Source organism: Nipponia nippon, unplaced genomic scaffold (assembly GCF_047370975.1).
Source record: "Nipponia nippon isolate SJK-2023a ecotype South Korea unplaced genomic scaffold, ASM4737097v1 scaffold_8, whole genome shotgun sequence".
Taxonomy (NCBI): domain Eukaryota; kingdom Metazoa; phylum Chordata; class Aves; order Pelecaniformes; family Threskiornithidae; genus Nipponia; species Nipponia nippon.
The window spans coordinates 15815346-15837888 of record NW_028262402.1 but is presented as its reverse complement, the minus strand read 5'-3'; the positions used below and the strand labels follow the sequence as shown (position 1 = coordinate 15837888).

At 37.3% G+C, this 22543-nt stretch overlaps 1 protein-coding gene across 2 annotated transcripts in view; it reads right to left on the bottom strand.

The window, feature by feature from the left end:
* Positions 1-15717: 15717 nt before the first annotated feature.
* The window catches only part of FBXL17 (F-box and leucine rich repeat protein 17), a 287592-nt gene continuing 280766 nt past the window's right edge, over positions 15718-22543 (bottom strand). For both annotated transcript variants that reach the window (XM_087742036.1, XM_087742037.1), the window contains one exon: positions 15718-17697. In XM_087742036.1, the coding sequence (XP_087598162.1) occupies positions 17560-17697 (138 nt within the window). In that variant the 3' untranslated portion in view covers positions 15718-17559. The remainder of the gene's footprint in view (positions 17698-22543) is intronic.

Below are 22543 nucleotides of genomic sequence, written 5' to 3'. Positions count from 1 at the left end.
GGTCTCTAAAAGTCAGTCTCAGCATCCACAGCTCTGTTTTGCTCTCTTAGGTTTGAGATTTTTTTTTAATTGTTTTTAGGAGGTTTTTTGCCTCTCAATTTTTGCAGTTGCAGACTAGATTTTAGTAAAGGCTCAAGGCCTTTCAGTCGTCTTTGGTGTCTCTGCCTGTGCTGTGGCTTAACCTGCCACACTGGCTGCACAGCCCAGATTCTGGCAAAACTCAAGTGAGCCAAACATACACATTATGTTTTCCTGCCTTCTGATAACCATCAGAAAGGCAAAAAAAATCCCAAACATAAATATGCCCTGGCCAGTTTTGCTGCTCACAAGAAAAACATATTCAAGAATCCTCCACTGTTACTGGTGTCTAGCTGCTGAGGATGAGTCTGGAAGTCAGGGCTTGTAAACCCGTTCATAGCTAAATGTTTCACCAAAAGTTTCCCCTCTCCAAGTGGTTTGAAGTCACAATCAGTAACAATCTCTGCAGATTTTACTAAGTCTCATGAGGGAAAGCAGCTCTGTAGAGAGTTGAATAATAAAACGATAAGAAAATGTTTCAAAGGAAATTAGTACTGTGTTCTTAAACAGTATGGAAATGCTCTTGCAAACCAGCTTCTGGCCAAGTGGTAAGCACGTGCACTTAATTTGAAGTATTGATTTCATGATTAAGCACTATCCACAGTATTGACATATGTCCCTGAATCAGGGCCTTAAAGTGTGCAGTTCCTCCAGAATCAGCTCCCAGGGGAGAATGGCTCTTCTAATTAGCTACTGCTGCCATTTCTCCATAATGTCTTCATTTTATATCATTGGAGTTTTACTTGCTTATGAAAGAAAATAAAAGCATTCAATAAGAAAGCAGGAAACAGTGAATCAATTCAGTCCTTTCTCATGAGATGTTTGATCCTGGGATATGCTGAGCATTGACATTGCTTTCAGAAGTCACCACAGAGGCCATCGTATTACTTAACAGAGCTTGTCATTAAAGCAAAGCATAAGCGTTTCTGGTTATTTGTGTTTTCACATACCAACAAAAATCTTAAAGCATAAAATAGCAGCATTCTTATTTAAAGGGATCTTGAGAGACTGGAGCATTTAGTATTCAGCAATGAATGCACAGGACAGACACTTTTGGTACTAGCCAACTCTCCTGCAGTATTTTTTAAAAGATGACAGCACTAAGACACTAATTCTGAAGAAATGCACTGCTGAGGACATTTGCACTGGGAAGTATGGAGTTTTAGCAGGCATAGCTCTTGCTAATTTTCAGACAGGTTGTAGTTCTGCCACTGAACAGAAAATTGTCAATTTCAGCACCCCATTCCATCCCACAAATAGATGAACAAACTCATTACAGTTTGATTACATTTGTACAATTACAGTCACCAGAAAAGAGTGCCACAAATTTGCTTATAAATCATCCTGCAATTCCACCCCATAAAAATATGAATACATTTTAGAGGTTACCTTTTTGGTATTGATACAGTACTGCTACCTACAAACAAATAAACTTTGTGAGATTAGAAAGTATAGTGACCTTCATGTAACAGAGTGGGAAAGCAATTAGCTCAAGGTCACTTACAGATCAGACTTGCTCAGGAGGATAGTTTGGTCCTGAGCTGCTGACCAGGGCAATGAGATTTATATATCTGTGTTTGTAGATAATATGATATTTGTTTAACATGTCTGTCTGGATAATATTTACACTGAACAAGCACGGAAGGAAGGACAAAAGAGCCAAATGTCAGCTATTTTATGTTTACGTGTACAACAAAAGGGAGAGTTTACAAATGTCAGCAACTTGTTTTTGTGTTCCACTCCCTCAAAACATCTTGCCGCTTAAAATTGGATGTGACAAGAAATTAATCCATATTGCAATCTAATTGTTGTTGGAATTATGGGAAAAATGTAAGATGTCTAAAATATTTATTTGTGAGAAGTGTCTATTAAGCTAACTTTGCAGTGAACTTCTCATAAGATTTTTAAACACTCATGACAGGTTTGAAATGCCTAAATAACCAGAAGACTGTGATTTTTCTCTTTCTGGGGTACACATGGAGTCCACAAAAAATCCATCCCACTGCCTGTCTTCTTATTGCCATTGCATGGGCACAAGGGAAGAGCCTTTTTACCTTGGGCAAAGGCAACCAGGTAGGTGGGACACAGGAGGTGGGCTGGGGCGCCTGACCCCAGGGGAGGGCTGGCAGATCTGGGGCTGCCCTGCTGAGCCCCATCCTCCTGCCAGCCTGGCTGCTGTGGAAGCAGTTCCTCATTCCTGTGGTGAAGGCTCAGGGAAGTGTTTACACAGAAACTGATAACAGCTGAAAAAAACTATTTTTATATTTTAAAGCTCATTAAACTATCTCACTTTATCTCACTAAACTATCTCTGCAACAGATTACCATTTCAGGCAGTGTTGTTAGGGGCATCTACACCATGATCAAAAGCCTGTAAATACTTGTTTACATGCCTTCCTACTAACACAGTCTGCTGTTGTGTATTTTGATATTAAGCTGTAACAACGCAACATGGCAGTTTGCCTGTTCCTTTTGCAAATCCAGACAAAAAGGAAGTGCTCACCCAGGAGACTCTCCAGAGGGTTTGCCAAAAAGTAACATGTGCTGAGCTGACCTGTGCAAATCAAACTGACCTGTCATGGACATGACCATTGGCAGAACAAAGTCATCCCTCGTTATGGCTAACTCACTTACATACAACGTGGAAATGAAGGACTTTTGCTCAGATCTTTTTTTGGGGGAACCTGCTAGTTGTAACTAAAGAATATAAAATAGAACTAGAGAAAGATCAATTTTTTTGGGGGAAAAAAAAGATATCTATTAGATATCCCTTTCTTTCTGCTACTTGCAATATTCAGCACAGGTTTTTAAGGTTAACTCATTAAACACATTTCTGTCTCTGGCAAGTCAATTTCATGAGAGCATCTGGGACTGTGCAGGTTGTGGAGAGAGTAACAACTCTCCTAGGAAAAGCACCCTTGGATCATTACTGTCCACTAAAGGTTAAACAAGGAAGGAATGAGGGAAGGAGGAAGGAAGGGCAGAACCACTCAGTGCCCCCCGCTCTTCCCCAGCCTCACATCCTCAATGTGACCGTGTCTCCCAACCCTCTGCCCTGGCCTTCCCACCACCATGCCCCATGGACTGACCTCAAGGGCATCTCACCATCCTGCCCCAGCCTTCCTCCATGCAGCACCTCTCCCCAGGTAGTGGCCAGGTCTTCACTACCTCTTCCACAGTGTGAGGGCAGGAGGCAGTCTAGTGTGGGCCCAACTCCTGGGGCTTTCCTGGGTTACCCACCTCTTTCCTTACCCCTTGAGCAACCAGCAAGACTGCAGGCACACCTCATCCACGGAAAGACTTTTGACAGGGGACAGTATCTCTCATGCCAGGTGCTCAGTACTGGGCTGGCATCCAGTGGTTCCTCATGGGCTGGAAATGCCCCATGGGCCACCAGCTCAACAGCCCCAGTCTTCATGTTTACTTTGCTTTCTAGTCATGTTGATGGCAAAAATCATCACTACAACTTTTGTTTTGTTTTGGTTTGTTTTTTTTTCATATTTTTTTATATAGATTTCTGAAATTGTGGCACATATTTTAAAACAGTGATAAATTTTTATAACCAAATAATTTGGTAACTTTTCACATTGTCTTTGGTCATTTAATTGGGTCAAATAGATCACATTTCAGAGAACAAAATAATGGACATTATTCACGTTTGTATTGAAACCTTGACATCATACAAGGCTCCAAAAGAAGGGATGATGAATCTGTCCATATTATTGGCAGAATGATGTAACTAGCACCAAGGAAAGTAGGAATCAGGCTCATTGCTTTGTATCTGACAGAGATAGTGATGCTTGTGAGAAGTTCTTACAAACACTGTGACAGTTATTATGGATTTAATGATTGACTACAGCCAGTTTTCACAAGGAAATGACTATCAGAGATGCAGGCAAGAGAAAACATGGGGTTTGGGGTCTCCTATGATTTTACCCTCATACCACTGGTACAAATGGCAGTCTTCTTTGAACAAGAGGTCATTAGGTCAACAAAGTGGTTAAGTTCTGAGTAGCTTAGTTTGAGTCAAGGGGACTGCATGGTTGTACAACCATATGACAATATCATCAGGTCCCACAGGCTTGTGGGCAATTTTGTCCCTGTTTAACTTGGTGTAGAGTAAGAGTAGATTCTTGTCATTAGTGCAATTAATCCAAATATATACCATTATAATCTTCAGCAGTATTCACCTATTCAGAAGCATGCTCTCTCTTTATTTTGTGCACATAACTTCCCTTGACATTAACAGGAGGGGATAATAGACATGGAAATGTAAAGAGAGGTTAATACTCTTCCTCGTGACCTTCCCAGAGACATCATACTTTCTCAAGCTGACCCCTCATTATGCTGAAAACTGCAAAGAAAAAACCCTACGGTTTCTGTTGCTTTTTTTGTGCACTTCAGAGACTACAGACATCTGCCCTAAGTACATTCTGTTAATAATTATTTTGAATGTATTCTAAAAATCCACATCATTCCCAAAGAGGGGAAAAACACAAAAGAAACCCCAGTTGGTGAAGGAGGACAATGTGCGACATTGTAAGCAGAGCTGGAGCTGCCTGCCGTGATTGCCACTCGGAGATAAAAATCATTCCTCACACTTTGAGACAAAAGTAAATGGCAGTTTGCAATGTTAAGAACCCCTGTGGAAATAAGATGAAATGAGACGAGGCTTCCAGACCTGTGAGAAAAATCAATCTGATGGAAAATTGACAAACTTGTTTAACGTGTCGGCACAAGATCCGAGAGTTGACCCGTAGAGACCTCCACTTAGGCATACCGTGAAGTTACTGTCAGTTCTCTTAATCTGTTCAATTACACAACAGGATCTCGAAGGGGACTTTTTACCAAACATCACTTTAAATTAACTTTTCTCCTTCGTGTTTTAAACTTCCAGTCCTTTCCTCCCTCTTTGCAGCAACATGGGTAAATTATTAAAAAGCCCACTTGCTTATAAATGTAAATGCTATAGAAAGATCAGGTTAAAAGTTTGATTAGAAAGAGAAAAGGTTTATGCAATTAAAAAGAGAAAAATGCTCATCTTATTAGATGTGGCCAAATTCATCACCACTATAATTTCTCTGAGGCAAAGGTCTATTGTTTTTCTGTTTTGGGGGATGAAGAAATGGTAGTAGAAAGCAGCACACCATCATTTTTATTCCATTAGGAACATGAAACTGTGCCCCTTTTCACAGCCACAGGCCACAAAGTGAAACAGAGAAGGGTTTGAAATGGAAGCTGACCCTAAACATCTGGGTTTTTTCCTTGAAGAATTGGAGTAGGAATAGGATAGGAAGGGAAGATGCTAAAGAATCCAAGGGATGAAATAAATTTAACTTTGAAGGTAGGTAGAGCAGGATTTAAGAGGGAGAGATTGAACTCCAGATGGCTGGAGGAGAGAACTTGGGCTTTCACTTCTTCATTATTTTATTAAATGCAACTTTGAAACAAAAGATTCATTTTTTCCCAAAATCTGTTCTATTTGAAATCTGAAGTGAAGGACTCTGAAACTGAGCAGAAAGAGCAGCAGGAATGTGGCCTATCAATTAAACTCAAGTGCCAAGACTCATTTAGATTGATAGGTGTTACAGTGCAAGTGCCCAGCAATATTATTTAATAGGTTCATTCTCAGTAAATGCATGAGTACCAGCAGTAACATAGCTTTCTGTTAACCAGGAAACTCATGGAGAATGTCCAGCATTCTGCCTGCTATTGATTTAGAGTGGGTGTGGATCGTGTGATGACTCTTGCTGGTGAATTCTTGGTCTTGTTGATTTCGGTGGAATTAGGCTTTATACCAGATTATTTTCTGTTTGTCTGTTCTATAGTTTGTTTTTTCTATTGAACAGATCAAAGCTGAGAAAAAAAAAAACCAGTAAAATAGTAAGAAATGAAGAATGGAATACTGAGATGAATGCTAGTGAATTTTTTGGAAAAAAAATGTTCACGGAGCACGAACATTGAAAAAAGAGATTGCATCTAGGAATAGGGCAGAAGCAAACAGCTATTTTTTTTTCCGTTAGAAGGGATTAAGTGATTTTCTACTCTGCTTGTTAGAACAACTTCAAGGAAGAAGACTGACTTACTTTTGTAACCACTTGAAATACAAAAAAGCATCAAATTTAGAAGGTCTCTTGTTAGTTTTGTTAGAAGTATTAATATCGTTGTAGTGTGAACAGCTCTTGACAGAACAAAATACATCAACTGCTTAAATAGATAGCACTTTAAAAAGTTCTGTTCCAATTAATAGTATGTTCTTGGTCTGAAGATTTAAGGTAAAGGTTAACTGTAATTTATATTACATACCTACTCTATTACTGTGTCTTGCACTGCTACCAGAGATAGCTTTATTTTAGGAGTGAAAATAATTTCTAAGTGCTTTCTGTTGTATAAGCCACTGTTAAGTCTCATTGGAAACTTGTTAAAAAGTAGTATTAACTCTTTTCTCACTTCCTGACTGACCTGAGGAAGACCTTGTTGCTCTTTTCAGCACCAAACACTTTATAAAAGCTATGCTTCTCAATGAGAAAATGTTGTTTATTCCCTCCAGCAGCTTTTTCACAGGCTTCAAAAACTTCAGTCTCCTCAGAGTCTGCAGAAACTGACAGAACTCAGGTTAGACTGCATAGTAGACACCCTTCTGTTTGTGGATTTTTAATATTCTTCGGCACTCTGTAGGTCCTCAGCTCAGACTATGTACACTTAGAGGAATAAACTCAAACCTAGGGGAGTAAGGAGGAAAGTTCCAAGGTGGTGTGAGCTCCTGTATATTACTTACTTGGAAACTACAATAGACACCACAATTTTTAGATATATCCTATGTGTTTAATGGCATTTCTATTTAAAAGACTAAGGTCAAAATTTGCTCAAAATTAGAAGTGTAGCAGCTCTGCTCTTTTGTGGAACCTTTTGCTGGATCTTAATGCTTTGTGACTTCACCTACAAAGAAGATTCAGTATTACTGAGTATTATAACTAATACTAATGCTAGTACAAATGCTAATACTGTGTACTTAGACTTAACGCTAAGTATTTTCTAAGCAAAGGGTCAAGAACAAGGTGTAACTAAGATGATAAATCTCATATTAACACATATACAAGTACATAGATTAATGTAATGACATTAAAGTGTCCTTCAGATTATGTTTTAGCTAACTGGCATAAAAATGTTAACATAGTAACAATAGCTTTAGAAGTGGGTTTAACTGAGCCTTAAACAATCAAGACTGGTTAAAGAAAAAACTTCAGGGATGACTCTAGGCAAGCCAATAAATTAAAAAACAGTCTGCAATGTCATTGCCAGCAAGTTAGGCTGCTGTTTTGCAGACATCCTAAAAGGAAACACAATCTACATATCACTTGTTTCTTATTTATTTTACTTGTGCTTTCTGGCAGGGGAAAAGAATAATCCCTTTATTAGACATCATCAAACAAGAGGAGGGAAGGGTAGATGTACATGCAGCAAGGAAGTCCTTATTTTTGCTTTTATTGATGCAGGCTTGACTGACTTACAAAAAGAAAGTGCAAGAGAGAAATTTCTATAGCCCTTTATTATAATAATATATGGGCATCTTCTGTTAAATTTCCAAAATGCCTCAAGGACTTAGTCACCTGAGTCACGCAGAGGCTTTTGAAATTCTTGCCCTTTGCCTAATACCAGTAGTAATCTGTGATTCTTGTCTGTTACATTCTGATGATGCACAGAGTTACCATTTATGGTCATTAGCTGTCCCAAGGTTTTTTCTGTTTTCCAATTCATGTTATTTCTCTTTATCCCCACATGTTCACACTATGGAAATACACTTTTCTCCTCCCCAAGGTATACTGGGCAACTTTCCAGACTAGAAACAAACAGATGGGCTGATCTTACTTATGGAGAATTTCTTTTCCTTTAATGTTGCCCTTGCCACTTCCCAAAGATATTCTGTCATGTTGGCAAAGATCCTACACAAAGCATCTTTGTTTCTGCCAATGCCAAATCTTATCCTTATATCATGGTATATTGAACTGTAGACTATTTAAGAAAGATAGGTGGCTTTTTTTTTTTTTTTTTTTTTTTACGGATTCAGATATAATATTTCTCTCCAGTTTTCAAGAATATCAACAGAACTTTATTTAAAAAAATGATGGGTACACACACTTACAAACATTCAAAGGTCAGAAAAATAAGTTTCCGAGGGTTGGTAATAATTTCAGTATTTAACATCTGCCTGCATTTTCTCAGCTCTACCTCTGCTAAAGAGGCTTCCATCCATGGAAGATTTACCCAAGATCTTTATTTTTCAGAGGCAAGTTTTTCACAGGCAAATTTCTTGAGCTTAATTTACTGACCTTCCTTGCTGGGATAGTTCTCAAGCCTTTGCATATGCAAAGTCACAGGGAGCTGCCTGGCTATATATGATTTTACATGCCTTGCAGATACCTCAGAGATGCAGTTGCAAAATCCAGCACTCACGGACAGCTGGGAATTTGTGACAGTCCCTGAAGAACTTTGCAACCATAAACCAATGACTGGATTACACTGATCCATAAATGCATTTTTCTCCTATCTCTCGCTAATGCAATACAAATAGTTTTCCTACTGTTAACTATTTCTGAAGCGACACACAAGAGAACATAGAGGAAATGGTGTATATTCAAACAGAAAAGCCATCAGGTCATTTGCTTTTTATGCTAGCAATACCTGTACTGTTGCAGGAAGCACTAAGTACAGAAATATTCCTTAATTTAAGTTCTGCTTTCAGAAAATTTTGCTAAAAAGCAGTGATTCTTTCAGACCATAGAGGCAATTAGTGACAACTTCTGCTCTGGAGTAGGAAAGCTCAACTCGTGAACAAGCTGTGGGGATAAAGTTACAGGCTTCAGTTTACGAGCGGTTTCCTCCTCTGTAAGAATTCAGGAGCCATCATGGTGATGCCACCCCCTCATCACTGTACTCTTTGTGTCATCCTGCCTTAGTACCTTCACTGCCTTGTCCCATCCTGCAGTTACCCTAGCTTGACTGACTGGCAGCTGGGGAGAGAGGGAGAATGGACGGTGGGTCTGCAGTTACCCCTGTGCTGAGGCTGCAGAGGGGCCTTGGCTCCCAACCTGGCCAGGGGCCCTCCCTGGCCTCTTCTCCACTGAGTGGCTGGGAGAGGGTTGCTGCCCTGCAGTGGAGCGAGTGAGGCTGATGCTCTGGGGCACGGTGCTGCATAGGCCCAGGGCTGTGCTTTGGGATCTATGACATAGAGAAGCAGCTTCTGATAGATAACTGTGACCTGCAAATAACAGATGAGCCATGCAGACTATGTCTGTATGAGTAAATCGAACTTGCCCAGGACAGCTCTCTGGTGCTGAGGCTGATGGGTACAGGACAAAGCATGCCTGTGGCATTAAACCTTCCTGCCCTCAGGAAGCTTGGGCTGCATCCAGGGAGCCTAAGGAGATGGCTACTGAGCATCGTTAACACTGAAGTTGTTTAGGAGAGAGACAGTAGTCATGGGCCAAGAGTGTGCTGGTGACTGCTGGAGTGATCTGACAGCCCAGCAGTGCTCCTGGCACTGCTCATGTTACCAGGAGAAGTGTAGCCACAGAAACTAATGTCACGTGCTGAAAAATACACAGTGCCTAGTCAAAGGCCACCACCAGACTGAAGTTGTATCTCTTGATTTTCAGACCCATTTTATACTCCAGTTCAGCCTTACTGCTGTTTTAAACTACATTGGTCTCACTGCTCCACAGTTTCCCTAGGCTTTCATGACTTCTGTTGCTTCAAAAATACTGTATTAATCTTTATTCATTGCTGGGCCCCTATTTTTCTTCAATAAAAAAGAGTAACATTTGAAAACTCATAATGAACAAACCCTTCCCTTGTTCTCTTGGGAAGATCATGAAGGCATTTGGACTTTGGAATTCTCTTCACACTTCTGCAGGGTCATTAAAAAGTAATTTTTCTTTAGCTGCAACCTTTTTGGTTGCCATTAAAGATTTCCAGGTGCATTTGCTCCCTAATCAGAAATGTTTCTTTGTAGCAAGTTTCTCTTAAAGAAAAATATTTTTTTCTATATTTTCTATCTTGCTCATTCACCTCAGTATTTGAGCATCTTTCAAAGTATCAGGCAAGGTTATTAACATTCACTACATTTGTTTCTCATCTGTCTCCAAGGAAAGAAGGATATGAAGCATTTTATTTTGTATATAAGTATTACTTTCCTGCCTATTTTAGAGGAAAAAAAGAGACCCACCCCTTAGAGCAGAGACTTAGTTAGTTTATATTCGTTCAGAGACTAGGCCTCACATAACATGCGTTACTATGGTCCAGAGAGGTGACCATAGACTGAAACAACAGCATGAAGACAATCTTTTAGTCCGTCAAAGGTAGGAACTGAGATGTTGGTCTTGTTTCAAGGAGAAGACAGAGCAAGGCACCTGGGACAAGTTAACTGTGCTCACTGGGAGTTAGTGTCACTAAGAAATTTCTTGCAGCTTTCTCTACCAGTTGGTATTTTGAAAACACCAAAGGCTGTAGCATTTTGCCATGGGGTACATGATGAAAGCATGAGATGATATTTTCAGTCCAGAAGTATTTATGACTTCATAGCAGCTGGAAATGCCCAATAATCCTGGTTGCAAAATTTTTCATTTTAAGACTTTTAAAGCTTATTTATACACACTTTTCATAAGCTACATATAGAGAGACCTGCCTGAACATGGAAGTGGAAACAGTTCAGCTTGCTGTTATTGTTGATATTTTCCCAGACATAAATTTGAAACATGATCCCATTAGCAAAACTTCATGAAGCTGCACCACTTGGATTTACCTTACATAATCCTGACAGGCTTTACAAAAAACCAATCCAAAACCTAAAAAAAAAAATTTTGGCCTGAGTTTCTTTTTAACAACTGTGGAGATGCAGCTGTTACACAGACCTTTATTTGTGTGCTACCTTATTCCAGCTTGTGAAAGTGTCTCCAGTCAAGCAACCACAGCTGCAGTGGTGGGACTTAGCCTATTTATTTGTGTTAATCTGAGCCTAATGCAGACAAAGATCCAGAGGAACAGCTGAGCTATTTGTCTGTTCTTCAGCAACTCAGATCATCTACAGTGATTGCATCTGTGGACAATACATGCAAGGAGCCAAGCACAGGGAGATAAGGAATCTCAAATCATTTAGTGACCTCAGTTTTGTGTAAAACAAGACTTAAAAATATAAAAAAACATAAAATAATGAGCTGTCTGCTAAAAGCAGGACAGACACTCTTGGTATAAACACTGTTTAATGAACAGCCAGTGAATTCTTGTAACTAACTTTAATACTTTCCCCATTTTCTATTCTTCTTTCTTTACTGAAAGGAGAAACAGCCCATTTCATTTGTATGAGAAGTTTAGGATGAAATATTTCACTCTGTACTATGAAATGTTGGGGTTCTCTGATTTAACTGTTGTATAATAGCTCATCCATGCGACAGCTCTGTTTCCTTAGTCATTTTGTCCTTCACATTGCAGCAGTGGATCAAGCAAAGCAGAAGTGCTCAAGAATAGGATATTATGTTAGGTTTTTAAATTCCTGAAAGAATATAAGCAAAGAACATCACAGAAACACAATACCAAATGAATAATTTCATTTGCTTGAAGTGTGGATATTTGACACATGTGTAAGTTTCTTACCCTGAGGTTATTGATGCCTATAGTTTAGTTGAAGATATTTAGTGGAGGCAGTCAGTTTGGCCAAAATTTCTTGGCTGTAGAATAAACAACTCAGAAGTGAAATTTCAGAAATTACTCTCACTAGCTAATCATCCTGATGTGTTGTTACGAAACAGTATTTTATTTTATTCTTGCTTGAATTTAGCCATGCAAGCATAAGATATATAAAATACTTTATAGATATCTAAAAAACCTCAAACCATAATTTTTTTATCTTTATTTTATGACATGGAATTAGAGTATTTTCATTTGCTTTGGACTTGATGTCCAGCATTAAATATTTCTGTACTTCTGTCTCTTTCTTAAAAAAAAAAAAAAAAAAAGGAAAGGAAATTGTGTGCAGTTGTCTGATCAATAAGCAGCTGTCTGTAAAGCTCAATGTTTTGCTCTGCATACACCCACTTGTCAGCTCAATGCTACTTCCCAGGGTGAGACTGACTAGAAGCAGAAAAAAGATGATGTAGTAGCTCAAGAACAGTTGAAGCATAAGAGATTACAGGGATTTGAGAGCTTAAACAAATATTTACCAGTAAGTCCTTAGCTTAATTTTGATAGACTTTTGCAGTTAAAAGTCTATTTTCTTTTCCTCAGCAGAACTACAGACAATTTAATGAGTGGAGCTGTTTATAATGTATCAAGCAGAACTAGGAAAACACCACACAATTCTGTTCCTAACCTGAAAGTAGGCCTCAGTTTTTTTAGCTTGCAAACCTGATCCAACATTTGGGCAAACACAAGTTCTTTCCATTTCCTCTCCTCCAATCTGAAAACCAATTCAATGCAGAATTTTCACATATTTCTCAACAAAAAATAAGTGTCTTGTGATCAATGTCTATACAAACTGAAGAGGAAAATAGTACCTGAACCTTCTACCCCTTGTCAAAAAAATTTTCAAAAACAGAAAGCCCCTATTTTAAACAACTTGTATCATATTCTGTAGTCTCAAGATCAAGTACAATACTGACAGAAGATGATAATTTCAGATATATTTTTGTACAAAGAAATTATATTACCAATAGGTATGTGGTAACCCAATAGCTAATGCTACTGTTCCTCATCAGATGACTCAATTGTAGTTTTAAGGGTCAGCAGACTTCTGTAACCAGTGACACTGAAGAAAAAAAGAAGTTCATGTTTGTAAATGTCTACATTATAGTCTTATATAACACTATCATATATGGGAACTGCCACATGAATTCATCAACTCAACATTTTTAAACACGGCTGTAATATGCTTATTCTGCATTTCCCCACATGATAACCACAGGAGAACAGACAAAGAAATTACAAGTAAAAAAAAGGCAGGTGAGCAGAGGGAAGGGAGAAGAAACATATTCAGTCAATGAAAATATTTTCTACAGGTTTTCAGAAAAAAAACCCTGAACCCAAACAACAAAAACAAGAAGTGACAAAAATTCATCAAGTTCCCACCCTGTTTAGACTGGCAAAATACAACAAAGCATTACTTGTTTTTTAAATGGTGCCAATCTATGGAGACTGCATGCTCAAGCCTGGAGCATCTCCAGTCTGTGGTTTGAAAAAACAATTTGGTAACTCTGCTTCTAAATTTACCAGAACTTCAAGTAAAATTTCAGTCACCTATACTGCCAATATAGCAGGTCACTCATGGAGAAGGCTGGGAGTAAAACAGCTACAGGATGAAAAAGGTTACATATCTTTAGATAATTTTATTTTAATGGACTCTTTAAATGGATCTTCTTTAAAGTCATAAACACTCACCTAATTTAAAATATAAATCTGAATATTTACAAGATTAGACATCAGCATAGTCTTTTCACATATGCTTTTGCAATTGTTATTTTGCAATGCATTCTTTTATTATGAAGCATTTATTTACTGAGAGGGTGGTCAAACACTGGAACAGGCTTCCTAGAGAGGTGGTCGATGCTCCAGGCCTGTCAGTGTTTAAAAGGCATCTGGACAATGCTCTTAATAACGTTTTAACTTTTGGTCAGCCCTGAAGTGGTCAGGCAGTTGGATTAGATGATCGTTGTACATCCCTTCAAACTGAAATAGTCTATCCTATCCTATCCTATCCTATCCTATCCTATCCTATCCTATCCTATCCTATCCTATCCTATCCTATCCCATCCTATCCTAATTATTTATAAGATGCAAGAGTCCTTTTCCTTTGGTTGTTCAAGATCACATCACCTGAAGAAGGCCCCGTCAGCCTCCTAAAAAGCTTACTTCGTGCCTCTGTTATGTCTTCATGTAACCATTGTGCATGTGACCTGCTGCCATTCATTGATTTTGTTCCTGTCAATGCCACAGTTTATTAAGCATCAGCAAGGCCGTATTTATTTCTTGAGAATCTGGGTGGATGTCAGTGAGCTCACGTTGAAGCCAGCCGAGAGCCTGAAAAAATGAACTGTTCGTTATTCTTACTAGGGCTATTTTGTCATTCAAAAGGGATTACAACTTGTTTTACCAAATACTGGTTTTGAAAACCCAGCTAGATAGATTGGTAAGTTTAATAGTTCTACAAAACTATGAAGGATGGCTCAAACTCTTTTGCAGGACGTACAGAGGAAGAAATGTTTTCTGTGAGTGAACCCAGTGGGGTTCTGGGGCCATGGCTGAGTTTTGAAGGTTAAGCAGAGTCGGTTGCTGTAGGAGTAGCACAGAAGACCTTTGGATAATGGTTTTGAGATGCTGAAAGTCACTACCAGTAGCCACCTGTGACGATCCTGGGATCAGTTTATCCTTTTCTATAATATTTTTCAGAGAAGTTCACTTTGTCCATGCACAAAGATGACTAGAAGCTGCCTAGTACTACACAGAGCACTTGCTGAGAACGGGGGTATGCCAGCTTGGATTTGGCAATTCACTAAACTTCCCACTAATCTAGGAGCCTGGGCAGAGTGAATTGGAATCTGCATGCAAAACACCATGGTAGCCATTTCCCCTGCTGGGACAAATTGCGTGAGGACACTGCCCTCCACATGGCCTTTAAGTGGTGAGAGATGGGTAGAGCGACCACCAAGTGAACTATTTGAGTGGCATTAAAACAGAATTATACCTGGATTTAGAAGAGCGAATGACTGAAAATAAAGGTTATCTGTCTTTTTTCTACAAGTTAAGCTTAGTTAAGAAAGCACTTAGAGCCTGCCTTAGCCTCTTCTTCTGCAGGTTGAACAAGCCCAGCTCCTTTGGCCTAGAAATGTCTTTGATAAAGGAAATGCTGAGCCACAGATTACCTACCTTAATGGCAGGTTCCCACAAAGATCTTGAAGGAACAAAGACGTTTTGTCAGTAAAGAAGGCCTGTTGGAAGCTAGGGAATCCAGCATGTAAGCTGCCTGTGAGTTTTTGAATCCACTGTAAGTTTTGAGTAAGAGAAAACAGGGGTAATTTTTCTTTTTACAAGAGGCAATAGCTTTTCTTTTTCCCTTAAATGGTATTTCCCCTAAATAACATTTCAAAAGTTAAAGAGTGTGCAACATTGTTATTTATTCCTATAAAACTACTTAGGAGACATTGATTTATTATAAGGAAGTTAAAGAGCTGTCTATGACAACACTGCAGTTAAAAGAACATATTTCCGTCTAGAATTCTTGTACAACATAAACTTCCAAATTATGTAAATGCCAAGATCCATGGAAATTAATTAGCCACACTGAGATCTATAAAGATTAATATGTTCAGCAAAATAAGAGAGAGATGAATAGCCAGTAAAAGGCAAAACTACTGGAGGTGACCTAATGGCAGAAGTGAAGAGAGATGACTAACTAGATCTGTAATATATAAAAAAACCTTAGAGTTATAGAGTATTTTAGATTGAAAAAGATCTCTGGAGGTCATCTAAAACTCTATCACTCATAACGGGGACAGCTTGGATCAGTTTGCTCAGGACCATGTCCAGATGAGTTCTGCACATCCAAGGCTGAAGATTTCAGTCTTTGTGTTAGCATAGTCTAAGTACAGTCAGCAGCACAGATAAACAGAAGACACCACATCCTTTTTCTTTATTAAAACCCATTGCAAGATCAAAGGTTTCACGAAAAAATAGAAACTTACAAATTGTGTGAACAGTTTTAATGCACTCATAAAAAGACATTAAATGAAAAATGACTAAAATTCTGTACTATATCTGCAATATAACCCATTGGCTTTATTCTACAAATATTGTTGCCATTTTGCAGTAAATAAAAAGCCTAGCATTACACATGTTCACATGTATTTACCACTTACTTAAAGCAAAAACTTTACCATATATTTTTTCATGAGAAATTAGTTCATCCCCATTTTGAAAAGTCTAATAAGAAAACATTCAACAACCTCACTGGAATTACTGTGAGCTGACATTTCTGTTGTAAAAAATTATGCTATGGAAATCAACAAACAGTTTTACAGAGAGTTATACGGCCATACTAAACAAGCTTCTAGGTTATGCTGCATTAGACCTTCTGGATTAGCAAAACATTTTGACAATAATGGCAACTCCTCAGCTGAAGCTTAGGCATTTCATACTTTGGATTAAAATGCTGTAACCTTTGAAAAACAAATATCCAGTGTTACACACCTGAAAACATTCTTAACCAAATGGTAATACTCTAAAGGTTAATGCAACTTCAAATTGAAGCTGCAATGTCTGTATTTTCACTATCCCCATGTCAAACTTAACTCCTTAGAATGCAATGTGACACACAGAAAATTAATAATTTTATATTTACTCTGGGTATTTTCTTGCATACACTGTTATTAAGAAGCATCTGATCCTACAAAATGATACCCATGATGGGACTCATGTTTAGATGGCCTTCTTGAGGTAAGCACTCTTTGTATTGTAAGATCTGTTGGAAAATAACAACCACACTGGAAATGACAGGAATTGTGTTATTGGCTTATTCCCATCTGAACTTCCTAATTCAGCAACATAACAGCATAGTCAGAGGAGGCAAGTTCATTTAAAAAAGACAGTACTATTTTCAATCAGATATTTAAACAATGTCTGTTAACTTATTTCTGATAGTTGGTGTATTCAATTACTGTTTGACTTTATGAAGTGGGAACTGGTTATCAGTGTTAGGTTAAGCACCGTTAACTCACTTATTATAAAAATGGCAACGTGGAAAGATTTGGAAATCTCTACAGCATCTCCTATTTTCAACGAAACAAAATGAAAGAAGATATCAATTCTGTTCAGTGACAGAAAGAAAAGAAGTAAGATTGTCCATTAAATATCCATTCTGTCATTAAGATCATTTACTAAGATTTCTGTTTAAAATAATGATTTGTATAATTATCAATATGTTTATAATAAGATCACAATTCTTTGTAGATTTTCTTACTACTGTGCATCTTAAAACTCCTGGGGTAGCTTTAGTAAGTAATAAGCATCAAGTTTAGCTCCCAGTTTCAACACAGGCCTCTGTTGATCAACTGCACTGGTGCTAGCACTGAGTTACCATTTACAAATCAAAGGAAACACACATGACCAAGGCAAAATAAAGTAAACAGAGGAAAACAAGCTTAACATCTTCTATAACTTAAACTATCCAGAGAACTAGTAGGAATCCACTTCAAGAAATCTGCCATAGGCTTTTATATCTTTTATGCAAACAAAACCACGATGCATTTCTAAAGTTTTGCTTCAATATTAGTACTTAGTTGTACAGTACATTAAAGTCAGTGTACAGCTTTTGCCATTTTACTGTCACCTCTGTAAACTCACAATAATATTGCATCATATGAAAGGTTGTGAATCCTCTGCAATCCCCATTAGAGCTACTGAATGTAGCAGAGTGGAACTGTTATGTTGGTATAGGAAGTTAAGAGGCAGTAGACATATTGGGCGTCCAGCCCATTTGATAAGCCCGCTCCAATGTCCTCTTGCAATCCTGTAGTACAGTACTGAAGGTTATATGTGGATACTGCTGCACTAGCTGCTCCACTGTGGCTTCATTCACCTGCAATCGAAGAAAAGAATCTGTGATGTGCAAAAAGTGAATAAAAAGGGCAACATCATATAAGCTAAATGAATGATTGAACTTTGGACTCCTGGGAGAACTTGCAGGATCAGGCTCTTCACTGATACTATAGGTTTGGGTGCATTTATCACAAAACAAATATAGAAAATGTAATGTTCTGTTAGAGAATAAAAAAAAAAACAAAACCCAAAACAAACCCACACCTCAAGTTTATTGTGAAGGGAGAAGTTTTGTATAACATTCTAGTAAATACTGTTTGATTATTTGCAATTGTAAGCAAACAGGAAAGACAAACAGTTTCCATTTGAAAACACTTTTGTTTAGAAAACTGCAACAGTGTTTAACAATCTATTAAACTATTTTCATTCCATGCTTGACTATGCTGGCCACTCATAGAGCCCCAAACCTAATTATTCAAAGAAAAGCCATTCTGTTTAACAAAGTGCTGCCCAGACTAAGAGATTTCTATCTTGAAATAGAAGCATATTTATTCAAACTTGCTCAAGCACACATAGGTTTGAAATGTAAGATTTTCTCGGCTTTGGAAAATGAAAACTGATTACGTCTATTAATTAATTTATGGCACAGTTATGATACTTTTACACATACTAAGTAGTAACTCCACAATTAACCTTACTGAAATGAACTTGCACTGTGTGGAAGCTATCAATGTGGTTGCAATGAAAAAATAAGAGATAACATGACTAAACATGGGGAAAAGAATGCAAAGTATTCTATATTGCAGGTAGATCAATTTACCAATTACCAATATAGGTCAACTTTTCCAAAGGTTAAAAGTCCTCCATGTCTTTACATACATCACTGGTAGTTTTTATTTTAGCTTTTTGGTGTGAGGCTAACACTGCACAAAGGGTTTTGTGGGCAGAAATGGCGCAATCAATAATCAAAACATACAAGCTTGTCGGGTCTGGGATGTCCCTCCGAAATCTTAGACATCAAAGGTAGCACCTTTATTCTTGATTAGACAAGGCAATCAGACAAGCCTAGCTAAACCTAACACCTTTACAACGGCAGCGCTGTGAGGGCATTAATTTGTCAATTATTTTTAAGATGATTGCAGTTCATATCACAGAAGTGGACAGTTTTCTTCAGCCTTTAGATAAATAAAAGATTAAGCTAAGAACCATAACTTCTAGGTAGCTCTCTTTGAAATCTTTGCTGAACACTTGGGCATTTTAAAATGCATCGATACTACATTTAAATACTGAACCACCTAGATCAGTAGGATGTACAACTGATATAATAATTTGCTTTCTTCCCCATGGTGTTCCACATTCAAGGCCAAAAGTAAAAAACTAGACTAAAATGTTTACTACCATTACAAAGATCCATCTTGGGAATAATATTTTAAAGCACAGTGACCACAGTATCTAATAATATTTTTGTCCTTAAAAGATAACAAGGAACGCAGCCTTCTGAACAGTGATTGCACCCAATGACAAGGATAAATGAAAGGTTTAATATCCAGTTCTTCTGCTTTGATAATAGAAACACTCAATCTTCATTGGAAGTTTCATCTAGCAGAGACTGACTTGGATAGAAAGCTGGTTCAACTTCCCTTCATAGCACAAACTGTACTCTTTTGGCAAATTACTACGTTACAGTAACATCTTCCAGTGTTGAAAAACAAGAAGTGACTTTTAATAAATCAAAATGAAATCAGAAATAGCACAAGTCCTCCAGAATATTTGATATTTATAGCTGAATACATACTTTCAAACTGTCAGCAACACTTCATAGAAATATTTCTTGGAAGGGAAGAATCCCCTAAAGTAGCAGCATTTGTTACTTTTTGCCTATTCAGAAATAGTCAAAAGCCTCTTTTCTTTAGATTTGTGGTGCAGAGAGCCATGGCAGAACCTATCATACTACCAGAAACTTCTCTTAATAGTTAACTCAGCCACAACGAAGATGCTTACCACAGACAGCTGCTCATTTTGCTCTTTCTTAATTGGAAACTTAAGAGATATTGTTTATCTACTAGGTATCTGCAAACATTACTAGTAGACAGAGGTTATTATGATTTGACACATACCCGTTGGGCTTTATTTGTTAGAATAGCACGGATATTATGGCTTTAGAGCCAACATGATAAGCAGATTTTCTGTTACAGGAAACAAATAATAAGGAGAATTTGTTACAAAGATGATGTTCAAACACAGGAAGATAGGTAATGATCTCCATGTCCTGGTGTCTTTCACTCAGGACTGAACACATTTCCAGAAGCTACAGTCTTGCTAGGTATAAGGTGGTGTATTTACTACAAGGCTAATTTAAGCAAAATAGCATGGGCCATGATACTCAGGAAGACAGATGATGTTACAATAGTATCTTTTAGTCTTAAAATCTATGAAGAAATCTATGGTAAACCACCTAGGAGTAGCCAATTTTCCTAAGTTTTTTCTGATACAATTGTTACTGGATAAAATAATATTTAATACAATTGTTACTAATTGCTATTATTACTTTACTAAACAGGAGAAGGAAACTTTTGGTATCGAATGCCAAATACAGTTACAAAATAAACACGAGCATGCAGAAGGCAGGTAAAACCATTGCAGAAGTGACACTGACAAAAGCGGCTATTTCATGACCAAAACCTGAATACTAGAAGGTTTTCTGCATTTTTGCTGAAGTGTTAAATGAACTTTTTAAATTATTAGTTTGATCCTAGACAATAACTTGAGTGTTATTAAACAGCAAAGTAGTGATAAATCCTATGTACACATTTGGAACCATAACAGTTATAGAAAGAAATTACTTTGAGTTTAAAAAATTGAGTTTACTCTCATGATAGAGGAAAAAATTATCCTACCAAGCTTCATGATAAATAATCAAATACATGTAACTTTTAGTTAAGTGTAAATATTTTTAATCCTAAGAAAGTAACAGCAAATAGTTAAAAAATTATGCTGGACAAAATAAATTCAATGTAAGATTACACAACAGAAGAGGAAGAAAAAGGATCCTATTTGGCAGTGGGACAACCTACATGGATCTCAGGATGAGAAACAAATGTGGACAGTTAAGCCACAAATGATCCCCTACCAGAAGATTTTGAAAACTTTTTTTTTTACCATGAGAAAAGTCAGGTCAAACACTAAAACAGTGTAAAATTTTTAGTGCTTTAAACTTTCTGTAGTACTGGACTAAAACTGCACTATCTAAAAGATAGGAAAATAGAGAAATCAAAATTTTGTTCTTTGTTAATGAATGAGATAAATAATAGCAATGTCAACTCCCTTAGTATCCTTGTCATCAGTTCCCTTAATGGTAGGATTAAGATGAAAAGAAGTCTTATGCCTACCCATTAGAACACAAGCTTCTGTCTCTTTGTTAAGACCCAGTCTGGCTGGTGATAAAACAAAAGTACTGAATGCCATTTCCAGAATAAATTCATTACACAAACAGAGCAATTTTCCCTTCTGAGCTTGAACAGTCTTGTAGAATGAATGAAAACTAAAAATCTTCACATCTTAATATGCTTTAAAATGTTATATTTTTCTTCCACAGAACTTTCATTAATCTTCATCTTTTGAGTTGTCAAAAGGAAGACTACTGTCTGAAGATAGACTAGTTAGATTATCAATACATAATAATTCATTTGAATTTGAACAGCCCTTCAATTATGTTTTAACACATAATGAAAGAATGCAGTCCTTATCATTAAGAGTCAAGGTAATAGGTGTGTGTAAATCCTGGTCATCAAACAGGAAAAAGAAAATAACAACAAAGATTGGTTTGAAACTTATTTTTTCTTGCTGAAATAAAAATTTATTCCAGGCCAAAGAACAGGTTCAAAAAAACAAAGAAGATGGGTTACAGAAACTGGCAGGAACAAGTGATATCATCTCCTTATAACTCAATTAAAGCAGTTACCTAGAAGTCATGATTTTGAATCCTTTTTGATTAAAGACACCTGAACACATATTGCCTATTTCCCAGGAGAATATACTTGACTTTGTGACAAATGTTATCTGGGGTGGGACCTCCTTAATTTCTTCTTCTGATGATAGTGTGGTTATGCAGAGAGTATTTAAATATCATCTGCGCTAGAGAAAAATAATACTTCCTCATGTGATAATTAGGAATTCATCTGGGAAAGAAGAACATGAATACTCATCTAGTCCATGTGAAGTGGAAGAACATTCACAAAAGGGTTTTAGGAATGCTTCTTTGGAGGACTTTGATCTCACTCTGCGAGGTGTAGTCATAACATGGGCAAAATATTGAGAAAAATGAGAAATCAGTGTTCAAAACTCTTTCTCTCCTTTAGGTAAAATGATCTACCTACAAGAGAAAGCTTGAAAAACCCCTCCAGTCTGTAAATATTTTTCCCAGAATAAACTAACTGGCATTTATGAGCTGATTTTTCATGTTCAGGATAAACTGACACTATAGTTTTCTATTAATAAGATACTCATGGAAAAATATTCACTCAGATTTTTGATCTGGTCAAAAGTATTTACTGGCTTGGTACACCACTTACATCTGCCACGGACCACCATGAGTAATTTCTTTTATATCGTGTTCCACAAGTTCTCATGGAAAAATCAAACTGCAAGCACAAATAGTTACTAGATAATTTTTAGGTTTTGCTTTTAAACATGTCGCATCATTTGACAGAACTCTAGTGATAATTTCAGAACTGTTTTCCTTCATTTCTACATTCCAAAATCAGGAATTTCTAAAGATATCAAATGATTCCAAAGGGCTAGGGTCTATTTTTCTTTACCTTTTGCTTCCATTATGCTCCTAGGACGGATCTTATTAAATTCAAGGGACTCAATTTTTCCTAATCCTG